This window comes from Phyllostomus hastatus, unplaced genomic scaffold, assembly GCF_019186645.2.
Source record: "Phyllostomus hastatus isolate PE091 unplaced genomic scaffold, TTU_PhHast_1.1 phas_contig_16, whole genome shotgun sequence".
Taxonomy (NCBI): domain Eukaryota; kingdom Metazoa; phylum Chordata; class Mammalia; order Chiroptera; family Phyllostomidae; genus Phyllostomus; species Phyllostomus hastatus.
Window position 1 is genome coordinate 7,469,056 of NW_025333643.1, and position 22,325 is coordinate 7,491,380.

General features: G+C 38.0%; 1 protein-coding gene across 2 annotated transcripts in view; it reads right to left on the reverse strand.

The window, feature by feature from the left end:
• The window catches only part of GRM7 (glutamate metabotropic receptor 7), an 861,618-nt gene that overhangs the window by 302,948 nt on the left and 536,345 nt on the right, over positions 1-22,325 (reverse strand). For both annotated transcript variants that reach the window (XM_045832271.1, XM_045832270.1), the window contains exon 6: positions 906-1,106. In XM_045832271.1, coding sequence (XP_045688227.1) covers positions 906-1,106 — 201 coding nt within the window. The remainder of the gene's footprint in view (positions 1-905; positions 1,107-22,325) is intronic.

The following is a 22,325-nucleotide window of genomic DNA, read 5'->3' on the forward strand; positions in this document are numbered from 1 at the left end:
ACACTCTAACCAACTGAACTATCTAGCCAGGGCCACGATGTGAATACTTTTGAAGAGTACTAGCCAGTCATTTTGTAGAGTGCCCATAAAGATGAATTTGTCTATGTTTCTTTAGGAGCAGATTGGCACTACATATTTTTAGCAATAAGACCTTGGAAGTGATGTTGTAACTTTCCCCCATATTAAGGTTTTAAGTCTGATCTGTGTCTGAAAGCCTGAGAACTAGGAGCAGGAAGAGATGGATGTCTCAGTCCAAGCAGAGGGAGAGTGAATTTGCCCTTCTTACTACCTTTTGGTTCTCTTTAGGAAGGGACCCACTTTGGGGAAAGCCTTCTGCTTTACTTAGTTCCAAAGCACCCTCATAGACACATCCAGAAATACTGTTTTACTAGCTGTCTTATCATCACTTTTTCCAGTCAAGCTGACTCATAAAATTAACCATCCTATGTTATAAAACAAAACTCAATACAGTAATAAATAAACCTGACTATATTACAAATTCAAAACAGAACCACACTGAATGGGGTGAGGAAGAAAAAAAATGCAAGTAATTTTGGAAGACAGTGTTGGACAAAATATTATCAGACTGAAGACAAAAATAACTGTACATAGTTGGTATACAATAACTAATAAATTTGTTTTTCACCACTCTGAACTTATATTCACTGAGAAAAATTTTTTACTTCATGTAAAAACTTATTTGAAGGAAAGGAGGAAAAACCCCCTATTATTTATTCATTCATTCACTCACTACTCAGCATTCATATATTGATTCAATCATTTGAAATTATAAAATCAACTAGGTTTCGAAACATACTCAAGAGTAAATAATCATTCAAGATGTAACCTATGAAACAGAATGCCAACACAGGATTTTCTAAGAGCATAAATGTTTGGAGACTCACCGTTGAAATTAACGTTGCGGATGTACTTCAACAACTTCTTGCCCCCAGCTTGCTCCATCTCTGGACAGACACCCCGGTAGTCAGCACAGAGATCCTTGTTCATGTGATGCAGGGCATGGGCCATAGCATAGACTGCGTCAATCACAAACTGAACTTTCCCCTCCTGCTCGTAGTTGGAATCTTTTCCAATTCTCTCCTGCCCTACACATCAAAACCAGAAACACACACACAGATTGGTGTTGAGTAGAATGTCTAAATTTGTATTTCCTTTCACACACTTCAAGCAAACAATGTTTTGAGGAATACAACAGTGCAAGCAACATACCTACATGTGACTACCATGTTACATAGCTTTTAGTAGTTGACTTTGGAGCCTATTACATTAACTTTTCCCATAAGTATTAGACAAACTTCAGAGGCAGCACTCCAAGGATTAGACAATACACTGTTAAAAATACAGTGGTCCCTTAGAATTGAGGGATCACTGGGATTAGAACCTGGGATTCCACATTCAAGTCTTCAAAGCTCACTTACTCAAGAAAGGTGAGAGGCCTGAAGGAAAATGATAGAAAACAAACAAAATTCCACACCAAACTTATTACCCTCTTCTATATACCTACTTCACCTCCTGTGTTTTGTCTCAATTGTAGGAGTTACTAGCAACTCAGAAACCTGGGCTAGAAAACCTGGTGTAATTTTTCACTATTTCCTGTCTCTCACTCTCCACTGCCACATACATATAGCTAATGAATAGCAAAGTTCTATTGATTTCGGCTGCACTACCAGTGCCCTAGTTATGCACTTCTTCCATCAAGAGGCAATGTCACATATCTCCCTTTATCTATTTGTTTTTCCATGTCCATCTACAGAACTAATCACCTCACCTCCATGCTCCAAATTCTTCAATGGCATACCATTGCCTATGAGGCAGGATAGTAAGAAGCTAAGGGAATCCCTGGGCAAGTGTAATGGATAAATTGAGACAAGCAAATTAAACAAGGCCAAACAATTTGAATAACTTATAGCCAGCTGGTGAATCAAAGACCTTATCTACCCTAACCAAGGACACTCAAGAGCAAAGTGTTTATACCTCTCCTCCCTAACCAGAGAATAAATAGCTTAAATCACCCTGGTTGGGGAAAATAGAGAACAGAGACCTGATTAATGTCATCTGTGTCAGCCAAACCCAAGGATAGATAAAGTCGGGGGAACAAATAAAAAAGAAAAAAGAAAAAAACCCCATTAGAGCCAGACAGACCCAAGATAAAATTAAAGCAGTAAAGTTGACCAGAGAATAATCTTAAACTCCCCTATATGCTCATTTTGATGCATCAGTACATTAAAAACACAACTGGAAAACTAATAAATATTCTGCTGTAACCCTCCTTTAAAATTCTCACTCACAGAAGAGATATAAAACACCCAAAACAAAGGATATTAGTTCAGACTCCTCTAGAGCTTGCCCATGCCACTTTTGGGGCATGAATGATTTTATTTCCTTCTAAATTTTAAGGGTCTCCACAAGACTTGCAAACAGGAGCAGCAAGCAGCAGTAGCTCATCCTGGGCTTACCCCGATCCTGTCTCCAAGGCCCCCTTTTCTCTGGCTTCCCAGTGAGCTAACTGCTGCCCTGCCTTGGCTCACTTCTTTCCGATAATGTTTCTAGGGAGCCAAAGCAGAGCACTGCCTAGGCTCTCTCCTGTTGCTTCTTCCACCCTCAGCCCTTTCTTTGCTTCACTGTTCTCAGCTTTACTAAACATACCCTCATAGTGACCTAGACTCGTAAAATCTTTCCTACATGAAGTCTAGAACCCACACACTACAGGTTGGTTTAAAGCAGACTCACTCCAGGCCTGCAACCTAGGCATGTGCCCTGACCAGGAAGTAAACCAGCAACCTTTACTTTGCAGGATGACACCCAACCTGACTGAGCTGCACCAGTCAGGGTCTTTTTTCCCCCCTTATGTCACCAACACTGAACAAAGCATTTAGTATCTAGCAGATTCTAAGCAACAATTATATTAAATTATTCATTCATTTTGTACATGGTACCAGGAACTCTCTTTAGACTGCTTGTCCTCCTGTGACAAATAATTATCCACAGATTTGTCCTCCTGTGACAAATAATTATCCACAGATTGCATTTTATGTTCTGCAATAATTCCCAAATAATTCCTATGACACATTTGTGTAGTGAAGACACAACAGGAATTCTGCCGCCCTAATCTCTTCCTCTATGAAGAGTGGAAGTGTTCCTGGTGGTTAAATATTTTCAGATGCATTTACTGGAGACTTTTTCAGAGCATTTAATATTATGACAATTATAATTTCCAAGAAGAAATTCAGAATTTCCCAAATTTACCTAAATTTGTATTTCTCCTTTCAGAGCCCACATCACTATATTGTATGGCAGATACCTCTATCTTTTATGTGTACCTCATTTAAATAGCAGTCAACCTATGCTCACTGCTAGTCATTTAACCTAGGCCTTTCAGAGTGTTTAGAGTAGGATTTTTTTTTTTAAGATAAAATTCATCACAAATTCCTACTGCTACTTTCAATTCAAGTCCAGGACCACAGGGTTTGTTCTTGTTTTTGTTTTTGTTTTTTCTAACCTTGACACTTGTACACCTCTACTTCCTTTCTTTGGTGAGAAAAACCCTCATTCTTAATGACACCACTATCATTATTCATTCACTGTATTCTATAGTGTAAAGGCAACATTTTTAGAATAACAATCATGTCTAAGAAGCATTCTAAGAAGTGTAGTGTAATGAACAGTCTTTTGTCTGAAGATTTTGGTTATAGATTGAGAGGTGGGGTTGCTTTATTAAAGAGTAAATTTATATATGTTTTTGCTAATTATTGGCAAATGCCCCTTTAATGGATTCGTAGCCTCATGCTTTCCTACAAAGGATGAGAGTGTTAATTTCCCCACAAGGTCACCACCCAAGTATATTGTCAAACTTAGATGTTTGTCAGATATGTGAATAATGCTACCAGTGTATTTTTATTCAAATTTTTTCTTATTTTAGGGGAGGTCGAAAATCTCCCCTAAAAAATACATTGTATTTCTTTTTTGGCAAACTGTATAGTCTACCCAACTATTGTAAAAATTTGTTGGTCACTTCTTTCTCTATTTTCAAAAGTTTTTTTTTATTAATTCAACATATTAACTCCTTGAGATTAAGTTGCAACTATTTTCCCCAGATTGTCATTTTTCTTTAAATTTAGGTATGCTGTAGTTAAATTACATTGGTTTAAAACTTGGTTTCCTAAAAAAGTTATCATTTTCTTTTCTAACGGTGTCTGAGTTTTCAATCATGTTTGAAAAAGAAATGTCCCCACTTTCAGAGTAGAAAAGATGCATGTTTTCTTCTAGAACTTTTATTTTTAAGAGTTATATCTTTGATCCACTTAAAAAGTATTCTGGGTTCAGTCTGAGAAATAAATAGTTTATCTTTCCCATATAGCTATTCAGTTATACACATTAAAGCTATTCTTTGTTTTGTTATGGTTGTTTTATTATTTTTCAATTATCACAACAATTTTTAAATATAGCGCAAGTTTAAAAGAATTTTTCAGTGAACCCACCATCTAGATTCTTACATTAACATTTTCTATACTTATTTTATAAGGCAATTCATTTTCTAATATTCATTTTATATCCTGCTACTTTACAAATTTCTCTTATGGTTTGTAATACTTAAAGAGGCAATCTTGAAGGCATTATGACCACTATAAAATATAAACTATGAAATGGGTTCAGGCTAATAATTCAGGAGAGCTGTTTCTAAACTGCAGTCATAAAGACATTCATCCCAGAGAGAATGCCTCAAAAAGTAATTGCAATATTTTAAATAATGAAATATTTTATTATTTGTGAAACATTGCAGGCTTTATCCTTGTTTTGGAGAGTTCCCAGGTAACTTAGCATATCAAAGCCTCTAAGACTTAAGGGATACCAGGACCAGGAAAATGTACCCTTATATCAAGAAAATCAGTAATGGCAAGTTCATTAAAAATAAAAATAAATAAATAAAACATTTTAAATGTTTAGCCCTGGCTGGGTAGTTCAGTTGGTTGCGGTGTTGTCCCAGTATGCCAAAGTTACAGGTTCAAACCCTGGTCAGGGAACATGTAAGAATCAGTCAATGAGTGCATGGATAGGTGGAACAACAGACTGATCTCTCTCTCTCTCTCTGTCTCTCTGTCTCTCTCTCTCCACCTTTCTCTTTCACTTTAAAATCCATAAATTCAAAAATTTCAAAGCACTTTTAACTTTACTTCCCCTACTGTGGCAGACAACTGTTTGCCATGTCAGAGTGTCTGGTTACTCATTTACCACCCTGCTCTCCTCCCCTAACAGAAATCTGGTTCTCTGGACATTGGAATCCTTTTGCAAGGGTGAGAGGTTCTGGACCTCTCTACTCTCTAGAGCCCCACTGAGTCAATTCTGATTTTTTTGAGAGACAGAAACATTGATTATTGTTATACTTACTTGTGCATTCATTAGCTGCTGCTTGTATGTGACCTGACCAGGAATTCATTCTGCAACCTTGGCATATAGGGACGGCACTCTAACCAACTAAGTGACACAGTCAGGACTCGTTCTTGTTTGTTTAAGCCAAACCAGTTTCCTTCACAAGAGCTAATTTATGAACAGGCATGGCACGCAATTCTAGCCAGGGGGATGGAAAAAAGAGTTTACTGGGGAACTCCTGAAAAAGTTTATTTGCTCTTAAACAGAGATGGACTCAAGTGTATCAAAAGCAGCATGCACACTCACACACCACATGTACACACACACCCTGCAGTTATTCTAATCATTTCATGGTCCTAAGGAAATTACACAGCATAAAAACGACAGCAGAATAAAAATGTGTTACAGATATAAAAATACAATTAAACTGTGAGTTAGTCAAATATTTTTCAAGTTCATTTGAACCCTACACTTCTTATCCATACACCACTTCACAACATCCTAAGGACTAACATTATGCATGCCCACAGTCTCCCAACACCAAAAGAAAAAAGTGAAATGCAGTTTTAAAAAATATTTTCACATAGATTAAAGTGTGCAAAAAAAAAGGCACTCTCCTTTAATTCTCAGTTAATAGCTCATTTTCTGATTAACTGAGATGTTGTTATAGTCTTTCCTTGGATAAAGGTCATGTTTCCCAGGGAAGAGTCTGAGGTTTGGGTAAAATGAGGTGAAGTAGGAAGCATTATGTTTTACTTCTCCATCATGCAAAGAAGCTTACCTTTTCAAGTCTCCTGATTTTCTGCTACATTGTTATTTTTACTGAAAAAGTCCAGTATTTATCTTAAAAAAGTCACACTCTTTTAACCTTCTGTTGAGTGCATTGTCAGCTGCACTACATAAGAATAGCCCATAAACTTTCACTACCAGGATTTTTAGTGTTCATTCTGCAGGTGAGGATTTCTCTTGAAGGACCTGCTTAACTTGCCTATTTTAACATACCACTTTGTCAGAATATATGCCTTAGTTACTATGCATAAGACATCTTTTTGGGGAAAGCATAAAATGCAAGAATATATGGGTTTGAAATTATTAACATTAATATTTCAATAGGGAAACCAAAAGACAGAGATAGGGTGGGAGGGATGCAGGAAACACATCAAAGAGGTTTGCCACAGCAGACTTAAAAAGACAGCAGAAAGGTTCAGTGGATGTGAACTGGCCCAATGCTCATCAAGTTTCCAAGGAATGAAAATTTGTAATTTTTATTTGGGTTTCACATATTAATTGAAGCTCTGTGCTTTGGGAAGATGTCTCTGAAATTATGCAAGCTTGTGCTGACTGTGCTTTTAAACTTTACATTCAACGAATTTTATTTTATTGAATGTGAAGCCTTAATTTTAAATATTTCTTGAGTCTGAATTCCTGGGTGTTACTGTATGTAGTTAACTAAGATATTAATGCTTGGATCTATTGCCAGTGATGAATATCCCTAATAAACAAGAAAAAAATATGCCACAGGAGATCTGAAGTTAGAGTCAGGGTACATTTGGGTTGTGACAAACCTGCTGGAGTTTGGAGAATGAGACTGCAGGGGCAGCAGGGAGGATCCTGGAGTGCTGGAAAATGTGGCAGGTTCTGAAAACTGCTGGTTACCAAGCAAGCCTTATTAAGATGCTACTGCAGGGCCTCCCATAATTTAAAAATAAATAACTCAGTTTCCTGGATAACTCTTTTTTTCCCTCATGGGTATACATTTCTCTTTATGAGATGAATGTGAATAGTAAAATAAGATTATGTGTTTATAAAAATTTACTTTTTTACTATCTTTTATAGTGACCATGTTTGTAGAATCTCAGAGTATAAACCCATGGCCTGTAAGGAATAGCAGTAGAGGGAAAGCCAGAGATCTGGGCTGAGTCAAAAAGCGTGTAGTGTTTTGCATCTCTCTGTAGGTGAAGCCAAGTGAGAGTTCAATGGGGTGAGCAGCTCCCTCAAAGAACGACAGGGTTTGCCATCACAGTGCTGCAGACAGTGTGAGTTCACTGCATATTTTCTGTGTACCAGGCCCTATGTTAAGCACATTATACAATTTAATTTAATTTTATTTTTTTTAAGATTTTATTTATTTATTGTTGTTTCATACATTACTTTATTGCTGTTCAACTACAGTTGTCTGCATTTTCTCCCTCCCCCTCCCCCCACCCCATCTAAACCCACAATCCTCCCTTGCTTCCACCCTCCCCCTTGGCTTTGTCTATGTGTCCTTTATAGTAGTTCCTGAAAATGCTTGTCTCTACACTCCCCTCCCTCCTCCCCTCTGGCTATTGTTAGGTTGTTCTTAATTTCAATGACTCTGGTTATATTTTGTTTGCTTTTTTCTTTTGTTGATTATGTTCCAGTTAAAGGTGCAATAATATGGTACTTGTCCCTCACTGTCCGGCTAATTTCACTTAGCGTAATGCTCTCCAGTTTCATACATGCTGTTGCAAAGCGTAGGAGCTCTTTCTTTCTCTCTGCTGAATAGAATTCAATTGTGTAAATGTACCCCTGTTTTTTGATCCACTCATTTGCTGATGGGCACTTAGGTTGCGTCCAGCACTTGGCCACTGTATATTGTGCTGCTATGAACATTGGGGTACATAGGTCCTTTTGGATTGATGTTTCAGGGTTCTTAGGATATAATCCCAGCAGTGAAATTGCTGGGTCAAAAAGCAGTTTCATTTTTAGTTTTCTGAGGAAATTCCATACTGTTTTCCACAGTGGCTGCACCAGTCTGCATTCCCACCAACAGTGCAGTAGGGTTCCCTTTTCTCCACATCCTCTCCAACACTTCTTTGTTGATTTGTTTATGATGGCCCTTCTGACCCATGTGAGGTAGTATCTCATTGTGGTTTTAATTTGCATCTCTCTGATGGCTAGTGATGCTGAGAATTCCTTCATATGTCTCTGGACCCTCTGTATGTCCTCCTTAGAGAAGTATCTGTTCAAGTCTTTTGCCCATTTTTTAATTGGGTTGTTTGTCTTCCTGGAGTGGTGTCGTGTGAGTTCTTTATATATTTTGGAGATCAAACCCTTGTCTGAGGTATCTATCATTGGCAAATATGTTTTTCCATATAGTTGGTTCTCTTTTCGTTTTAATGCCATGTTCTTTAGCCATGTGGAAGCTTTTTAATTTGATGAGGTCCCATTTGTTTATTCTTTCCTTTATGTTCCTTGCTTTAGGGGACATATCAGTGAAGATGTTGCTGTGCGGAATGTCTGAGATTTTCCTGTCTATGTTTTCCTCTAGGACTTTTATGGCATTACAACTTATGCTTAAGTCTTTTATCTACCTTGAATTGATTTTTGGTGTATGGTGTAAGTTGGTGATCACATTTCATTTTTTTTGCATGTAGCTGTCTAAATCTCCCAACACCATTTGTTGAAGAGGATATTTTTACTCCACTTTATGCTTCTTCCCCCTTTGTCAAATATTAATTGACCATAGAGACTTGGGTTTATTTCTGGGCTCTCTGTTCTGTTCCATTGGTCTATGTGCCTGTTTTGTTTTTGTTTTTGTTTTTGTTTTTGTTTTTGTTTTTGCCAGTACCAGGCTGTTTTGATTATAGTGGACTTGGCCAAGTAGCTCATTTGGTTAGAGCATCATCCTGATATGCCAAGAGTTGTGGGTTCAATCCCAAGTCAGCACATATATAATAAGAATCAACCAGTGAATGCAACATAACTTAATTTTAAATCTCTCAACACTCTCTTGTGTAGGTACTATCGTTTTTTCCACTGGCCATCCATTTCCTGCTTTTCTGTCACTTCACGATACATTGTAGAAACTTAGGTAAATGGTTTCTTCTAGGTCTGCACACAGAGAACAACGAACTGGGAATCTTTCCTCTTTAATGTTTTTATTTTCAACATAAGTTTAGAGCCAAAATAATTTCAAAATTCATGCCAGCCATGATTTTTGTATCCCCTTATCCCCACTGCAAAAAGGAAATGGATGTTTCTTTTCTGAAGTCCCCTTAAGTGGAAAAGTTAATACCCAGAAAAATCACCTAAAAGCCTGGCAGAAGAAGGAAGAAAGTAAATCAAGAATGACAGATGACTTACCAATTGATCTACCCTGATGACCAAAATTTTGTTGCAATTTAACACAACATACTAATGTTCTGCAGTGGATGCACATTGAATGCTATTTACAAGTTCAAAAATAATTCTACCAAGGGAGGAAACAATGTCTAGCCATTTTCTCTGCAGGAAGCTTTCTGGGGAGTCACTTAATTTTTACTTCAAACTGAGTTTTCTTCTGGAATCCCATTTTCAATTTCCAGGTTAAGAGCAAGTAAAGATATATGCAGTGAGTAAGCATGCCTGTGGTGGGGTGGGGAGGGTGGGGGTAGGTTCCATGTACAGAGGACATGGGATTGAAAGAGAGGAATGTCTCTGTCCTAGTCTTCACACCCCCCAAAAGTGTGGAAGGTGTTCTGAGATACTTGGCCAAGACAAACAGCAACCTGCTGTAGGTAATGCCAACCAGCTCAGCAAAGGTAAATGCAGTGCTTCTGAAACCCACAAGAAAACTTGTGAAAATAAACAAGAAGAGGATGTGTTTTCTTAAAGAAGTGCATAGATTCAGTTTCCATTTCTCACAGATTTTTCTCTCCTCTCATTCTTAAGCTAAATTTCTGCTTATACAGTTTTGGTTTTGGTTGCTTCTTCTATGCAAACTGTAAAATCATTGGTAAAGCATCCTTTTCAGAGCTGACTTGAAGATTAATAAAAATAATAATGCTATAGACCTGGCTGGTGTGGCTCAGTGGATTGAATGCCAGCCTCCGAACCAAAGGGTCAGTGGTTCCATTCGCGGGCAGGGCATATTCCTGGGTTGTAGGCCAGGCCCCCGGTTGGTGGGCATGCAAGAGGCAACCACACATTGATGTTTCTCTCCCTCTCTTTTGCTCTCCCTTCCCTTCTCTCTAGAAATAAATAAACTCTTTAAAAAATAATACTTCAATAAATGTCTTTTCTCCTAACCCATTCTCCAGCCAAATCCATTTAAAATGAACTTTTGGACACTGAAATGCTATTTATGCTATTCCAGGAGCTGCATTCAGGTAAAACTTTCAGAATATTAATGAAACAATTTATTCAAAATGCATTTAGATACCAGACATGTTAACAGATCTGGGCAATCATCAGCAATAGCTGCTAAAACAATGAGGTGGAAGGTGGTGGGGATTTTATAGTGAACAGGCCAAGACAACAACACTGGAACCATTGCTTAGCCTCTTTTTTCTGTTTCTCTTCTTCCTCCCTGTCTTCCATCCTTATGTTTTTCCTTTTGATTTAAACATTAGCAAGTACACTTCTGGCCAAGATGGCAGTGTAGGTATACACATGGTGCCTCCTTGCACAACCAAAAGAAGGACAACAATTTAAAAAAAAAACACGACCAGAACTGACAGAAAATCAAACTGAATGCAAGTCCAACAACAAAGGAGTTAAAGAAGAAACATCCATCCAGACCAATAGTGGGGCCGGAATCGGATGGCCAGGTGGAGAGGACTCACAGCAAAGTGGCGGTGGAGGACCAGGGTGGGCAAGGCAGTGGCTGGTGTCCAGGGGGTCCCACATTCATGTGTGGATAAACTGGAAGGAACACCTGGGGAGTAAGACAGACCTCGCAACCTGGGGCTCCAGCATGGGGAAATAAAATCTCAAAACCATTCATTGAAAACACCTGTGGGGGTTGAGGCAGCACCAGAAACTCCCAGCCTCACAGGAGACTTTATTGGAGAGACCAACAGGGTCCTAGAATGTCAACACAAGCCAACCCACCCATGAATCAGCACCAGAAGGGCCCACTTTGCCTGTGGGTAATGGGGCAAGTGACTGAAATCCAGCAGAGAGAGGAGCAAGCACCATTGTTCCCTCTCAACCCCTTCCCCACACACAGCGTCACAATGCAGTGATGTGAATTGCCCTGCTCTGGTGAACACCTAAGCCTCTGCCCCAAATTACTTAGCAGACATGACAAGAAAAAAAATGGCCTAAATGAAAGAACAGATCAAATCTTCAAAAAAAAAATACAAGTAAGCAACAAAAAGATAGCCAACCTATCAGATGTACAGTTCAAAACACTGGTAATCAGGATGCTCACAAAATTGGTTGAATTTGGTTCCAAATTAGATGGAAAAAAAATGAAGGATATGCCAAGTGAAATAAAACAAAATGTACAGGGAATCAATAGTGATGGGAAGGAAACTGGGACTCAATAGTGTGGACCAGAAGGAAGAAAGAAACATTCAATGAAAAAAGAATGAAGAAACAAGAATTCAAAAAAATGAGGAGAGGCTTAGGAACCTCTAGGACATCTTTAAATGTTCCAACATCTGGATTATAGGGGTGCCAGAAGGAGAGGAGGAAGAGTAACAAATTGAAAACTTATTTGACCAAATAATGAAGAATAACTGCCCCAATCTGGTAAAGGAAATACACTTCCAGGAAGTCCAGGAAGCTCAGAGAGTCCCAAAGAAGTTGGACCCAAGAAGGAACACATCAAGGCACATCATAATTACATTACCTAAGATTAAAAATAAGGAGAGAATCTTAGAAGCAGTAAGAGAAGACAGACAGTTGCCTACAAAGGAGTTCTCATAAGACCATCAGCTGATTTCTCAAAAGAGACCTTGCAGGCAAGAAGGGGCTGGAAAGAAGTATTCCAAGTCATGAAAGGCAAGGACCTACATCCAAGATTGCTGTATCCAGCAAAACTTTCATTTAGAATGGAAGGGCAGATAAAGTGCCTTCCAGAAAATGTCAAGTTAAAGGAGCTCATCATCACCAAGCCCTTATTATATGAAATGTTAAAGGGTTTTATATAAGAAAAAGAAGATAAAAAATATGGACAATAAAATGACAGCAAACTCACAGTTATTAACAACCACGCCTAAAACAAAAACAAAAGCAAAGTAAGCAAACAACTAGAACAGGAACAGAACCACAGAAATGGAGATCACATGGAGAGTTATCAACAGGGGAGTAGAAGGTGGGGAGAGGGGGAAAAGGTACAGAGAATAAGTAGCATAAATGGCAGGTAGAAAATAGACAGGGTGAGGTTAAGAATAGTATAGGAAAAGTAGAAACCAAAGGATTTATATGTATGACCCATGGACATGAACTAAAAGGGGTGGGATATGGGTGGGAGTGGGTGTGCATAACGAAGGGGAATAAGGTGGGGGGAAACTGTAATAGCATAATGAATAAAATATGTTGAAAAAAAACAAACAAAAGAATTTGCAGTGTGGAGGCTGTTAGCAGACAAACATGGGTAGAAATTCTGCCTTTATGTGCACTATGTTTGTGACTGAAGGGGAGTTATAGAACCTCTCTAAGCTTTTTCCTTCATCTTTAAACAAGTAGTCATTATAAAAGAGAAACTGATGATATTCCCCAAGTGGCTAAACATTGTGAGGAAAAAATTTTGTATCACTTGCAACACTCATTCTTTCCTGGGGATTATATCCATTCCAAAAATGTCATCACCTACTCCAAGCACACAGTCAGAAACAGACTACCAAAATCAAAGCCAGAATTTACCTTATGACTATTGGGATTGATAATTTATAAAGACCCTAGGCTTCATTTCTAAAGCTTACCTGGTTCTTCATAGGCTCAAGTGATCACCCTCCTCCAGTCCATTCTCAGAACTAAATCCTCATACCTCCCACCCAAGCTTTACCAGACACAGCCCACTGGACAAGCCTTGCTGATGACCCTCTACTTGCTAAGCACTCACCCTCACATGCTGACTCTTCCTTGTTCAGCCACCAACTTCTTTCATGTTCACAAGTCCTTTCACTGAGCTCTCTGGAACTCCTAATCCACTTTGATCATTCCTCAATATAACCTTATCCTTAACTAAAACATTGATGTTTCCTGAGAACACTGCTTAATCCTGTGACTCTATTAAATGAAGAATTCTTTCCCTAGCATTACCCATGTATCTCTGTGCCCTCCTTGCTCCCAAATAAAATTTGTACCCTATAATTTATTTCCCCCTAATAAAAAACTTGTCCATTGGTTTTACCATACCTAGAAGCCTACAAGTTATCCTGCCACAGTTTCAATGGGTTAGCAGGAGACATGAGACTCATGGGTCAGAGACAAGGGCCTTATTTTTCATAGAAATAGTAGTAGTCAGAGTATCAGCCTTTTGAGGGTCTGTTTCCCCAACTCCCAATCCACAGAGTTATGGAAAGAGGTCCATCTGACAAAATGGCTCATGCTACAGGAAAGAAACCCAGAGCTTAGAGAACCTTGTATTTTATACTGACAGTAAAGAAGCCTAAACTTTGCTCTGGAGATGCTACCTCTATTTTCCAAGCTGGTTCATTACACTAATGTCCTTGAAAAGATAGTATGGAACAAAGGCAGGTAGTGTGTCTGCTCACATGACATGCAGAAAAAAAATGAGAGACCCATGGAGAATTTTCTTCCAACAGTATTCACTCCTCCCATTATAAAATCAATCTCTGGGTTTGAGGACATTTCCTTACTTCTCACACTCACTCTTTCCTGGGGATTATATCCATTCCAAAAATGTTGTTGTCTACTACAAACCTATATTTTGTATCTCCACCATAGATTTCTGAGTTGTAGACATATACACTGAGTTGCTTTCATCACCTTTCTAGCCAGATGCCTTACTGGTACATTGAACTAAACATGTCTAAAACAAAATAAACTCTTGCCTCTCCCACTTTCTAGATCTTGTCTGTACAAATATATGAGAACTCCTACACTGGATAGATTGTCTCCCCAGATACACTTCTCACCTTTCTCTATGTCCCAAGAAGCTCACTTTGATAGGAAGAATTAAAGAACTCTCTTGCCTATTGATATCCAGGTGGTTTGGCCAGTGGGAGTCACAGGCAGGGGACTGGAGTGCAGGAGGATGGTTGGTCTTATTATTTATTGGTCTGGCTCTCTCCCCATCAAGTAGCCTCTCTCTGCAGATATTCTGCCAGGATTTTGGTACCCCCTCTCCCGCTGTCTCTGCATGTACTTTCAGACTAGGAGTGATTGTGGTTCTCTGTGTTACTAGGCCAGAGGCACTGCACTGGCCTCTGCTGCCTTCTTAAGTCACACCTGCAACACCTGTGTAGATTGGCTCTTCTTGAAACACTCTTTAGATATTCCAGTTTGAATCATCATTTCCTGCTTAGACTTTGACTGATACATCTAGCTGTGAGAACCAGAAATAGGGGGGAAATACTGACCACATTCCAGAGATTCTGATTCCCAAATGCAGCTTATAAGAGGTTTAAATCATATTTTACTAAGGGTTTACACTTGTTATAGAAAAAAGCCGGCTTGATTGCTTGCTTGCTTGCTTGATTGATTGATAAATATGATGGTAACCCTTTCATATTAGGAGTTGCCACTTTCATGAACCATTTTTTACAAGAGTAAAGCAAATTACTTTGTGGTTCAAATCTTTTCTCTGCTAAGAACTAGCCAAGTGGTTTTGGACAAAGCCACTTAACAAACATCTCAGTTTGCTTTTGTCCTTCTCTCCAGTAGACTGTAAATATTATCAGCTCTGTCAACTTTACTGAGTTATAAGGATGATCAAGTGACAGGGTATATTAAAACCATTTAAGGAATACAAAGCACATCTCAAAAATCAGTACCCAAGCATATGGAAAAATATTATTCAATCTTCCAAGTTTTCCAAGAAATGCAAATCAAAATAGAGGTAATATTTTAGTAGTATTACCAATGGCTGAATAAATTAGTATAGTCCTTTCAGAAAACAATTTGACAATACACTTCAATTGTCCAAAAATACATATATTGTAAATCTGTTGTAATAAAAATAGGTAATGCTACTTATGTGTCAGGCAATGTACTAAGCACTTTACATGTGTTAACTCATTTAGTACATCTCCTTCAAACACAAGGCAAAACTCCATCAGGTTATTATCATCATGTTATGTGTTTTATGAATTAGGAAACAGGTCACAGAGATGCAATGACATTTATATCAGGCTTCATAGCTAGTGTGGGGCAGTAATCAAAGTTAATTTCAGGAGAATTTTGTTCTTTTCTACTCCTTCTAACAACTTCTAGAAATTCATCCTAAGAAAGTAATTCAAAAGAAGGAAAACACAAGAGGTCTTAAGATATTTCTTTTTTTTTTAAACAGTGATATTTCTTAATGCACCTTATATATACCTGCAAAGTTTAGGAGAAATATAAATGAAGTTACTATTTTTTAAAAGATGCTTAAAATAAGCCCTGACCAGGTAGCTCATTTGGTTAGAGCACTGACCCAGTATAGCAAGGTTGCAGGTTTGAACCCTGTCAGGGCTCCAATGAGAATCAACCAATGGATACATCAATAAGTGGAACAACAAATTGATTGCTCTCTCTCAAATCAATAATTAAAAAACAGATGTTCAAAAGAAAAATTTTAAGTGTAAATATCACAAAAAGTTAAACTTTTTGTTCCTTTAGATTTGTATTCACCTACTTATTTGCAGGGTGAATAAAATATTGTCATTTCAGAAAGTACCTGATAAGCATAGACTTTTTTTTTATTACTATGGCTTTAGCCCTGCATCTAATTTCTTCCTTATAGCATATGAAATACAGTGATTTTTCAGTTGTGCAAATAACAAATCAATTGAGGGAAGTATATGGTCAAACCTGAGAGGCTGATGTGTTCCCTAGTCCTCCATTCCTGTGAATTTTTCTTTTTGTAAAGGAAGAAATGACTAATATATTACAGTTTATTGGATTTTGAGATTTCCACACTTTTACTTAAAATGGAGCACTTGTCAACTCAAATAAGTGCAGAACTTGCTATTTTCTTTTTGTGTCTTGTAAAAATCAACATAATGGGCTTAGGAAACATTTAACATGTGCAGCCCAATAAATCCTGCAATGCCTCTGATTCAACTCATTGGCTGAGTTTCCAAATGAGATATTCTACTTCAGTGCTCACAAGTGCAGCATGGTGGCCACTGAAGACATAGGCACACCCCACCTGCCCCTCATCTCCCCATTGGATCAAATGCAAGAAATATTTCATGCACAGCAGATTTTTGTTTTAAGCATGGAGAGTAAAATTAATGTCTCAACAACTACTTGTTCAGCTCTTGCTCAATGTCCGACCTGAGCTAGGGCTGAGAATTTGAAGAAAGACATAGCAGGGAATGAGGGCCTGGTTGCATAGATCCTGCAGTGAAGCACAGAAAAGAGACCTTTACCACCTACTCACACTAAAGAGGACAGCATCACAAACAATGGCAAGTGTGGCAGAAGGAAAGGAAGGTGGGAGACTAGAGAGCAAAGGGCCCAGATCACAGTGGGACATGAATGGGGGCTTTTGAAAGAGGTGACAATGAGATGTGAAGGGTGAATGACTGTTAATTAGTCAAAATCATGTGGAGGAAAGGGAATTCCAGGCAAAGGGAATAGCACATGCCAGGCTCTGTGGGAGGGAGACCCAGGTGCCTTTACAGAAAGAACTAAAAGAAGATAAGAGCCCCCAGAAGTCTGAGATGAACCTGCCACAGGTGGCCCTAGAGACACCGCTGAGCTTTAGTTTTCTTTCTTCAAACAGGTATGACTATTAAAATGTCTTGAATATAGAGGGTAACACAATTAGTTCTATGTGCTAAGAATATCACCGGTTTAGGTTTTAAAAAGTTCGTGAAATTCAATAACACTTCTTCTGCGATCTCACGACTTGTTCAAGGAAAGAATCTATTAAAATATATAATCTGTGCTGCAGGCATGGTTTATGTAGTAGTCACATTAACACCCAGGCTGTCAGACATGAGAAATCCAGTAATTATTTATACAAGTGATTTTTGTACACTTGCATCCACATCAAGAGAACTGCTTCAGCCTGGTTCTTAACATACTTTTCTTTTTATATTTTTGTGTTTCTTATTTTAAAGTGAATTCTAAAGTGTAACCTTTTGTTACAAATTTGCCTGAAACTTGCTGGTGACAGTTGCATTTTTCTCAAATGAAAAGGCAAGAGCATCTTGTAATTCAACATTTTTTTTTCATAGCAAATTGCCCACTTCTGCCAGAACAATGGACCACTTTGGTAGCTCAATTTATAAGTGCTCCTCTAATATTGGCAAGCTCTTCCTTACAAATATTATTTCATACTTCTGGGGTTTCTCACTACTTCAGTCCTTACTATTGGCTTTGATAAGGCTATAGGCATGTTTGTTTGCCCAGTCCTAACTAGGACAGAGTCCCTTGGGATGAAAAACAGTCAGAAGACTTTATAGTTGTGGCTGCAATTCCCTGTTGCATAATTAGGCTGCTTATGAGATGAGACATTTGAATCCTCTATTTTTCTCTTTGTACAACCTACCAGCTTTTCATCAATTTAGGAAAGTTTTAGAATAAAGTGGACACTATTGCCCTATTTTGAGTTTAGAAGAGAAGAAAGGAGGTCAATTCTGTTCTTCACTGCAGCTGTTTGTAAATGAGGACCAAAGAATCAAATGAGAATGATTATCACATGTGTTCTCCTAACGGCCCTTAGGTGGCTGAGTGTCATGGTGTGAGGGGATTGCTGTATAAATAAAACCACAAAGTTACCCCCAAAGGAGAAAGTGCCTGTTCACGTTCAGTTTTCTCAGCATCTCATAAGGCAATCAAGCATCAATGGAGAAAGAGCATGGGGAGAAATCAGCAGTATTGATCATTTGGTTGAGTCATTTGAACCATGGCTTCTTTATCTGTACAATCAGAATAATACATTTTACAGACAGGACTGTGTAGATAATCTCTGCCAACTATTTTCCTAGAATAATTCTGCCCTCTTTTTTCCTATTCAGCCTCTTATTTGTTTCTTTCACAGCACTAATCATAATTTGTAATTATTTTATTTATCTTCCTTTGGTTTTCTGTCTGTCTCCCGTACTGGAATATAAGTTTCCTAAAAGCAAAAAAACCTTGCCTGTGCTCTCAAGCCCAGCACAGGTACGGGCCCAGTGCCACAGTGCAACCCACACTGGTTAAGTGCACAAGTGAGTGGTGGAAGGCATGAGAAAGTGAATGCTTGCCATTAGTTAATGGGATTATTATATTTTTTTCATCACCAGCCATGTTTTCATATAAGTCACAGAATGTCTCCAAAGTGCAATTTTGCTTTGTCTGAATCTGTAAGAGGAGGATCATACCTGACTAGTCTATTTCATGGGGTTGATATCAGCATCAAATTGGGTGATATAAACTCATAATAGTATATTGACATATGTATATCACTATACCAGCAAAGAATTTTTAAGGTAAAGGAAGAAAATGATTGGTTATAAAAATAAAGAAAGGCTAGGCATTTTGAGCCATGGCGGGGTTCTCTTTTTAGTTTTAATTTTTATAAAGGCTCCTAAACACATTGAGCACTCACTATTTCCACAGGGCACTGTTCTATTTACTCCTTGCAAATGACCCCAGGCTGTGGGGTCTATCATTATCCCATTTTACAGATGAGGAACTGAGGCGCTCAGCATATTTCAGTAACTTGCCCAAGTGACATATGGTGACATACAAAGTGCGAGAGCTAGGTTCAAACTGAGACAATTTGACCCTTTAACTGCTCTTGTGAATCCACCAGGGCCCCTTCAGCAGGCAGTTTGGATCCTGCGTTGCTACATAATAGAGGCTGTGCTTTAAGTCTCCTCACAGCTATCTTCTCCCAGGAAGGTAAATAATAAATAATATTTGAGGATGAGGATAAGGAAATGGGAAGCCATCCCATGTGTTCACCTGCCTACTTGATCTACTGTTATTGGAAATGGTGAGACAAAGTTAGAAAGAGCCCAAAAAGTTCTTATCTGGGTTTATATATATGGTAGATATTTACCTTGTGAGCATATTGCACACCCTGCGAAACTCTAAAATGTTTTTAGTGTCTATATTTCTCTTTGTAGGGGGAAAAAGAAAAACTAGAAAACCTATATTACTAGAAATCTTCCTGAAGAAAGCTATCTTCTATTCTAGCTTGCTTGATGGTACTTGATAAGTCATTCAACAGCTCTTTCTTATTCCTACTAAACACATTCTAAGTATCCAATTTATAATACTTATATTGCTTACAAGAGGCACTTTGTTTACAAGGACGATTTCTGAGAAGACACATATGCATTAATTCTCCTAATTCGGGAATTCCTTCTCATTAACTGCCCAGCCTGATAGACTTCCCAATAACGGTAAGGCCATAACTTCCATTTCTAAAGCCATTGCCTGTTGGAGTTAATGAGAAAGAAATGACACACAGTTCAAATAATAGTGGCTTCTAGCATTTATGGAGCAGTTTTGCCTGGACCCCTGGGCTTTCAACTTGGGGTTCCACTGCCTGGATTGATTATGCACAGAATTAAACACGACTCCTGTAGATGCCTTGGTGTGCTGTATGGCAAGAGGAATCTGAGGACGCAAGGCCCAAAGTAACATGGTGTGTGGTGGAGACTATTTTTATTGTTTAATTTTTATTTATTGATTTTAGAGAGAGGAATGGAGATGGGGAGGGAGGAAGGAGGAGAGACAGACACACAGCAATTTATTGTTTCACTTATTTATGCATTCATTGGTTAATTCTTGTATGTGCCCTGATTGGGGATCAAACCTGAAACCTTGGTGTATCTGGATGACACTCTAACGAACTGAGCTACCTGGCTGGGGTGATACCACGTCTTAATCTTTGTAGGGTTGGTGGCAGAAAGAATTCATTTACTGCAGGGTTTATCCATAAAGATTGACTTATTAAGGCTGAAGGTAGCTAACCCCTACCTTGGGCATATGGTCAAGATTTGAGCAAACACAAAGCTTAGTGCTATGTTTATACTATTTAATAAAAACAAAGACCTAGTCTGCTATCTATAACTTTTTTACTTTGGTTGTACTTATATGGTATTGAGTGGTAATATTTTTATATATTAAGCTTCAGAGCTTTAATCCATTGATTTAGAAAAGAAGGTAATAACAGAACATGGAAAAAATGATTGAATTTTGAGTTCTACATGGTCAGTACTAATCTCTAAGCTTTGAAAATTGTGTGCTGAAAGATTCAGGACATACAGTATGTGCCATATTCAAAAGACATAGAAGGATGTGATTGGATCTAAGCTAACCTGCTCTGCCAGCCTCTAATAAGAACATTCAGGAGTGGCAGATCAGTAAGAAGGGAGAGACTTTGGGAAGCATGAAAGCAAAATATTGGTATCCTTGGCTCTGCAACCTCCACACAACAGTCAGAGGAGGGCTGTGAAAGTAAGCAAAATCAGAGCTGAACCTGGAGAAACCTAGAGGCTAGAATCAAGATCCCAGGCTCTAGTCACCTTGACATTAAGGTCTCCACTGATAAGGAGAACCACAGACAAGAGCATCCCTGGAGAAGGATTGGTGGACAGCAGGAAGTCATGGATAGATGCCAAAGGCTCAGAGTAAATAGACACCTCAAATGCTTCCAATGTCCTAGTCTTTAATAGCTCTCTGTAACTAAGCTTCATTTTAATTGATCAGGTGAAATAACGATTTCTAAAAAGACTGATTAAATTAATGCAAACTGTTGGAATGGAGCCTTGAAAAATAAAGAGAGGTTCTAGATAAAAAAAAAGAAAGAGAATAATCAAAAGTTTTGTTTTTGTGGCCTGGGAGATACTCACTGTGGTAGATAACCATACAAAAGGCTACAGAATATTTGCTATTAGAAGCAAGCACTATCCTCATCATCCTTATCTTCTCTCAAATTTATCCAGTGGAATAATTGACAAAGATGGTGATATAATTCCCATTGATAAAAGGTGACTTCTTGTCCTCAAATGTCCTTATAAGGAGAATGTCATTGGTTTTAAAATAATACAAGGAGATGAAATTTCATATCTAAGTGAAGTAAGAGCAAAACCACAGCATTAGCATGGCAGCTAGTATGACTTAATGTTACACTAAAACCTTTCTTTTTTTGACTATTACATATGGGAACCTACTAGCTAGAAAGTCATTTTTTTTTATCACCATGGGATTTTTATTCAATACTCCTGTTCCAAAAATAGTTTAAAGATTTCCAAGAACAATGAGGATTTCAGATGTGACAGTCAGATAATTTTATCATGGAAAATACTGTATAATTAGCATCACATCTCTCTAAATTCTATTAGTAAACTCACCCAAATAGTTACCATAAATGCTATACTAAATTCACAGAGTTATATACCTTAGCCTTTCTGTGATGATTCTGATATGCATACTTAAATAAAAATTTTTAAATAACTTAGCACATACAATTTCAGTTCCCATACAGATAGAAACCAACCATCCCCTAGGAGGGAGGCCAGGCAAGATTTAAGGATTATTGTAAAAAGAGAAACATCAACCAAGACTCAGATTTAGAGGTGACTCAGAGAATAAAAATTTTAACAAAGAATCATATTAACACACAGTATCATAACAAAAACTGCATACAGATTAAGTAATAAATAATCAGTGTCAAACCTCTGTTTAAGAGAAGGCACAAAGGTGTAAAATGCATTTTAAATTGCTTCTCATCAAAATGGCTTCAAAAAATCTTAGAGTGCCAAAGGGTTAGCCCCTATTAATCCATAACTTTTTTGATGAAGGTTCTTCAATTATGCTGAATAAATTAGGTGTCACAATACAACATCTATATAACAATTAAAGATCAATTTAGAATAGAATAATAAAATGACAGGGAGTACTAATTAGCATGGTCATAAATTCTTTCTGTACATATTTTCTCAAAAACACTTGACTTAAGTGTAATTCTTTGCCTTGATAGTCCTGTTAAAATTTATACAGGATTTACTGAGCCTGGGTTCCAGATAAGGATAACAGATTTGAGAAATACATGGTTTATTCACTAACAGCCATTTCTTACCAGGCTTTTT